General features: G+C 29.1%; 1 protein-coding gene across 1 annotated transcript; it reads right to left on the minus strand.

Moving 5' to 3' along the window:
• Nucleotides 1–1136: 1136 nt before the first annotated feature.
• LOC110631302 (beta-amyrin 28-monooxygenase) lies at nucleotides 1137–3361 on the minus strand. The gene is made up of 3 exons (XM_021779073.2): nucleotides 2307–3361; nucleotides 1980–2167; nucleotides 1137–1687 (listed from the first exon to the last, which is right to left on the minus strand). Exons 1-3 carry the CDS (start codon nucleotides 3250–3252, stop codon nucleotides 1391–1393), a joined length of 1431 nt encoding a protein of 476 aa, XP_021634765.1. The 5' UTR covers nucleotides 3253–3361; the 3' UTR covers nucleotides 1137–1390.
• Nucleotides 3362–6878: the final 3517 nt, after the last annotated feature.

Below are 6878 nucleotides of genomic sequence, written 5' to 3' on the forward strand. Positions count from 1 at the left end.
ATATTACAACTTGGTAATTCAATTGAATTTTATTATACATTTCTTTTGTTACTTTTATATTTTCTTTCGAACTAAGATTTATAGTGATGGAGACAATTTGTTACGTTTAATAATCTTTATTGGACTCCTGTAAGAAAGCTCACCAAAATTCAAACATGGCGTATATAAGTTATACAATTTTTTTTAAACCTTGCAAATTTAATCCTAAACTGAATGCCACGTTAGATTCTAGAATATTCTCCCCAATAAAATCACTTGAAACCAACTTAATTATAAAAAATTTATATGATTTCACAGTGAAATTGAAATAAATAAAATTATACCGTCACAATAAAAATCAACTCAAAATTATAAAAAAATATTGAATAAAATTATTGTATGATAAATATTTATTTAATATGATCGTTAATTATAATAAAATTATTATATTTTTAAATAGTTGTATTATTAATTTTTTAAAAAAATTATATATAAAAATTATGCTAAAAATTTAATTCAAATCATTTAGTAATTTTGTGCTGTCTATTATAAATCCCTTTCAACTTTTACTTTGCATTTTGCAAATATTATGATTTGATCATGCCTCAAGGTGCAATTTTACTCCAAGCAGCTCTTAATTTTTTTACAGAACCATTAGTTTAACTCTAACACCAATTGTAATAATTATATTTAAATTAATTTAAATAACTTTTAATATATTTTTCATCGGATTCAAATTAATTAATTTAAATTATTTAGTAATTGCTAAGTTTACTATACATATGTTAAAATTATTTCCTATCCTTAGTCAACGTAGGATGGATGAGTTCAAAATTATTTAAACTAGCATGATTATTTATGTAATTTATATCAAAATCACCTTAATAAAAAAAATTTTGCATGAAACTAGTAAGCTAGTTAAGAAAGAGCTACTTGTGAGACGAAGCATTAACTAACAACAATATCCGAGAGTTTGGTTCTGATTTAACAATCGTATTCAATTCAATTTAGTAGGATTATAAGAAAGATATAATTTGAATATATATAGGCAGCTTAATAATTATTAAATAATTTAATTAATTATTTTAAATTAAATAAAAAATAAATTTAAAAATTATTTAAGTAAATTTTACTCGGTTTATAATGGATATTAAATATAATAATTAACAAGTTTATTACTTTTAATCACATGTAAAAGAAAGGTTACATTCAATTATTACAAGCACTATAATTACATAATTAAATGCCTTAAAAGAAGATTTGTGGGAGCATATGAATCCACTGGACATCAATGAATTCAACACACAGGGATCAAGCTTGACTTGTAGGAGAAAAGCCAAACCCATCTTCTTATATGTAACCTTTTATATTTTCTTTAGCAGTGAAAGGTGGCTGATATGGCCCCTCCACTCTAGAGTGTTGCGAGGCGAACAGGCAGGCCATTTTCAGGGATCGGCATCATGTCCCCAATCACTCTTTCTTTTGGAAACTCCAATTCCCATTTGAACCTTTTCATCACATTGTGGATAAATGTTAGAATTGCTAATCTAGCATACTCTTTTCCAGGGCACATTCTAGGTCCTCCTCCAAAGGGCACAAATGTAAATGGTGGAATTTCATTCTCATCTTCATATCTTGATGGATCAAATCTTTCAGGATTTGGGAAGTATTCTGGGTTCTTGTTTGTTGTGCTCACTGTCCAATATATCTGCAGTTTTCCAAGAAAATCCAAGAAAGTTATTAAGATATATAATAATCAAGTTTAGTTTCAAGCAAGCAAGCTACTTGTCTTTCTTCATTTAAGTAAGCAAACAAGCAGTTATTTTCTTACTTAACAAGTAATCTTTTTTATATATATAATTGGTTATTAGAGTTCGAACTCAAAATCTTTCAATACCAATGAGTTAGAGCCTATTAGTGCTTAATACGTGAGCTTTAATTTAATATGGAGTTGATTAATTTGATCATTGGAAAAGGAAATTAAGGATGTAAACATTTACCTTCCATCCCTTTGGAATTGTGTAGCCTGCATATGTAAAGTCAGCTATGGCCTCCCTGAAAGTTCCTTGAAGTGGAGGTGTGAGTCTCATCACTTCATAAACCACATTCCATGAATACTTCATCTTCTGTATATCTTCCCACTGCAATAGCTCCCCATCTTTCTTTGCAGAGGCCACTCCCATTTGCTCTGCAGGGTTTAGTTTTTTCATGTCAGAAACATGCATAAGCTTTCGCTAGAGTCGTTTCCATAACTGTGAGATCCAATCGATTCTAGAAAAAGAAAAAAAGAGAATGCTTTGGAATTGGGTAGATGAGAAGAAATTTACCATCAAGAATCTTTTTGTATATATCAGGTCTCTCGCCAACATATTTCATGAAGAAAGTAATCGCAGTAGCGATGGTGCTATATCCTGCAGTTAGTAAACCCATCATCTTGTCTGAAATCTCAGCCTCCGTCATGTGTTTGCCGGAAGTATCACTGGCGACGATCATATGCGAAAGAATGTCTTGCAAAGGTGATCCTGATATAGATATAGCAGCTCTCTTCTCCTTAATTACGGCGATTAACTCCTTGCGGATTGCCGCCGCAGCTTTTTTGGCTCTGTGGAAGATGGTTCCAGGGAAATTCACAGTAATAGAATGCATCCCAACAGTTATATCATCGAAGTTCCTCACAAGCTTTGCAATTCTCTCAGGATCATCAGTGCCCAAGAAGAAGCGACAAGCCAGGGACAAAGTTAGCGTCTTGGCAAGAGGAGAGACCTTGACAGTATCTTTTCCCTCCCAATAGCTTTGCATTTGTTGCTGTGTGATGGAATCCATTTTCTCCAAGTATCTCACTAACGCCTCTGGCTTCAAGAACGACGGTGACCGGAGAATCTTAGCCTCAGGTTCACTTGGAGCAGGAGCTTTAGCTTGGTAAGAACGGAAGAGCTTCTGCATGGAATGAGGACGAAACACAGTAAAAAGCTTCTGCTCGTTGGAGAAAAGAAATTTGTGTCCCTTTGGACCGCATATCACAGCAGTTTTTTCTCCAAGAATCTTAGTCTTGAAGATGTGAGGAGAGTATTTCTTCATCCTTTTGAAGACAAAATTTTCTGGGTTGCCAAACAGAAACTCGATTGTTTCACCCATGATTGGCCATCCCATGCTCCCTGGAGGGAGGGTTTTGTCCCCGCTAGATTGAAGCTTAAATGCAAAGACAAGAAAATATGGAAGAAAGGCAACAATGAGAGTGATGAATAATATCCAAGGGGTGAGAAAAAATTCCATGATTAAAGCTAGAAGAGTAATTTAATTGAAGATATGAAACAAGGAATTTTGAGAGATTGGTTTATATAGCTTCTACAAGCAAATTGGTTTCCTGATTTGCAATTTTGACAGGAAATACTTGAGGGGAATTAGTCTACTATGAATAAAAAACATAGACAAGTGGGTCCGATCATGAAAAAATTACATAAATCAACTTTCATATATTTTAAGTTCATAGAGAATCAGGTTCACCTAAAAATTTTTTAATTTTATTATTAAACTTGGTATATATATTATAAATACAGTACAAATATATGAATTTCATATAATTTTATATGAAGGATTTGAATCTATGATGAGCTGAATTTAGGTAAGAATTATTTTAATATTAAAATATAATTTACAAGATAATTGAATCAAAATCTAGATGAATTAGTAATTTATTGGAAATTTAATTCAAGAAGTTTGAGTGAGTGAATAAATAATATCTCCCAATATATACATCTAACATGTGTATGGTTATTCTATAGCCTTAGGTTTGCATATCTGATAAAAAAATTTTATAACAAGTTATTTAGTATGACTGGACAGGCTCAAAAATTGGTGACAAATCATGCATAAAAATCTAGTAGTGCTAGTTTATGAAGTAAATTTATTTAATATACTTTAATAAAAAAATAATTAGTATATATTTAATAATTAATTAAATAATTTAATGTAATAAACATATATATAATTAAATGAATATAAATAAAAAAAATTTATGTAGTTATACAAATCCAACTCAAGCCTATGTTCAGCAATAATTTAGAAAATAATATTTGTTATTTAATATTTTAAGTAAAAAAATAAATTATTAAAAATTACTTTGAAACTGTTAGGTCCAAACTGATCCAAATAATTTTTGATTCACTTTTCACTTGATTTAAAATAATTAACTCAAATTATTCAATAATTTTGTATTAGCTATTATATGTAATTCTAATTATTATATACAATTTCGATTTGTCGTAAACCGCCAATATGAATTATTTTTTGCTAAATTTGTAACGTACTCGTTGCAATTAAATTAAATACAATTACTAAATCAGGACTGAACATTTGAGCATTGTGATTCGCTAGTATTTCGGCGGCTCCACCTCGTTTTACACGGATAGCCCTTTCCTCGCAGCTCCACTAACTCTCGTTTTACACGGATAGCCCTTTCCTCACAGCACCACTAACTCTACACAATTTGTCTGATCCAGAGTACTTTGATACCAATTGAAACAACTCAGTCCAAACTGTTCTAAATAACTTTTAAACCCACTTTTTACTTAGTCCAAAATAGTTAATCCAAATTATTTAGTAGTTTCGTATTATCTATTATATATAATTTCGATTTGCTGTAAATCGCAGATGTGGAACGTTTTCCACGTCCAAGCAGACAGGTGAATTTCATACTATTGTGATACCAAAAATTATCACACCCATTTTCTAATATATAGAGATGGATATAATTCAAAAAACTGACAGAATTTCACTTGATATATATATACACGTATAACCTGCTATAATTTTAAAATATTAAATATAAAACAGATGACTGATAGATGGTCTAATCAATTATATAATATATTTATACCAAACAAAATACATTCAGCACTTTGAATATACAATTTATATATTATCTTTCAAAATTACAAAAAGTTACAAAAGAAATTTAGAATTGGTTTGACCTCTACTAGACTCTGAGCGGACGAAGTGGAAGAAAGGACAAAACTAGAAGATGTAGACCGCTAGAAGTAGATCACCAAAAAGAATATGTAATATTAAAAGTATAAAGGTGAGTACTTAGTAAGCGGATAAATAAATAATAAAGGAAAAAAGATAAAATTTGAATAGTTAATAGTACTAAATATTTAGCTAAAATAGATCAGCTGAATAAATATAATTTAATTCAATTAATATAAAATAAACTGAAGCTGAATAATGAATCCAAAAATTATAAATATGAAAAATAAAATCTGCATACATTTCTAAAATGCTCATTGTAGATATTGTTGACATCTCAGATGTAATAAAATAAAATAATAATAATTTAAAAGTAATGTTGGCATTTTAGACTCTATTATGATAATATTGGTCCAAAAGCTAATAAAATACTGGTTATACACATTTGCAGAATTACCCAAAGAGTGACCACCTACATACGCCCCAAAAACCGTGTGTATATCAAGCGTTGTCCTAAAAACATTATAAATATATGTTAAGCTGAAAATAAGTCATCTATCATCAAGATAAAATATTATCTGTTCGGTGCATATACAGAATGTAATCATTTATTTATTCAGCTATACTTTAAATTTAATTTTTATTTATTTAAAAAATATGAATTCATTTTATTCATTTTCAATTTTAAATTATCAAAATAGCTGAGCTAATTACACCAATGCCCAATATGATTTAAACGGTTGAAGACAATAAATGGCCATTTTTAATTTTCTACAAGTCATATTTGAAACGAGGAATTTAAATAAATTTCTACAATTTGTACAGATATAAGTTTTGAATAAATTAATTTTAAATAATATAAAAATTTAAATACGTATTTAATCATATATTAATAACAATTATTATCAGGGCAAAATAATTATCACATATAACTCAGTGTTGTCAAATTAATAGTCATCTGAATTTAAATGGTTCATGACAATATTATTGTCACATAAACTAATATAATTGACAACCTAATCATCACAAAGATTAATTCTCATTAATAGTTACACTGGTATAGACCTGGCCATTGGTTCGATCCATTTTAAAACCTACGATTCAGGACTGAAAAAGGAAATAAACCGAAGTCGGATTGGCCTTAAGCACGTCCAAGTCCAACAGAATTATGTTCAAGATGATTTAGAATTGGATTTAGTTCGGTTCAAGAGTTCAAGTTTTCAAGTGGGTGAGTCTAGTCCACTCCATAAATAGCACTTTCATAAATCACTGTTTTGCTTTCTTTTTTTTCAATTAAAGAAAGGAAAAGTATATGTAAACTTATAAATTTTAATTAATGGCTAACGGGACTAAAATTTATTTTTTATTGATGTTCTGAGATTCAATAAAAAATAATTTTAAGGTGTATTTTGATAATATTATTCTGGTTGATTTATGTCTTTTTTATATTTTTTTCTTTTTATTTTGTAACGACATAGTAACCGTTATTTTGAACATGTATATTTTATTATTGTCATGTGAGACTGTAAATATAGATGTACTGTTTTTTTTTTATTACTAGACAATCGTTTAATTCTTTTTAGTGTTTTATTAACACAATTTTAAATGTTTACGGGTCTATTATCCCATAAATCCATCAAGTCAATTGAGTTGGACTTTTTTCACTCAAATCTAATTTTTGCCCTTTTTAGTTTATTCGAGCAAAGTCTGGACCGGAGGTCAGACCAGTGTATTGAATTTTGGCGGGATTATGACTTGATCTTCCAAATATGAGTTCAGTTATAATCTGAATATCCAAAACTTAATAGCTATAATGTCGATTCGAATCATAAATAAATTATTAAAAAATATTCTTAAATTTGATGAAAATCCAGTTCAATTTGATATTGGGCTCGAACGGATCACTGTAGATTAAGAGAGTTAATTTTTTTTAA

Source organism: Manihot esculenta, chromosome 14, assembly GCF_001659605.2.
Source record: "Manihot esculenta cultivar AM560-2 chromosome 14, M.esculenta_v8, whole genome shotgun sequence".
Classification (NCBI taxonomy): domain Eukaryota; kingdom Viridiplantae; phylum Streptophyta; class Magnoliopsida; order Malpighiales; family Euphorbiaceae; genus Manihot; species Manihot esculenta.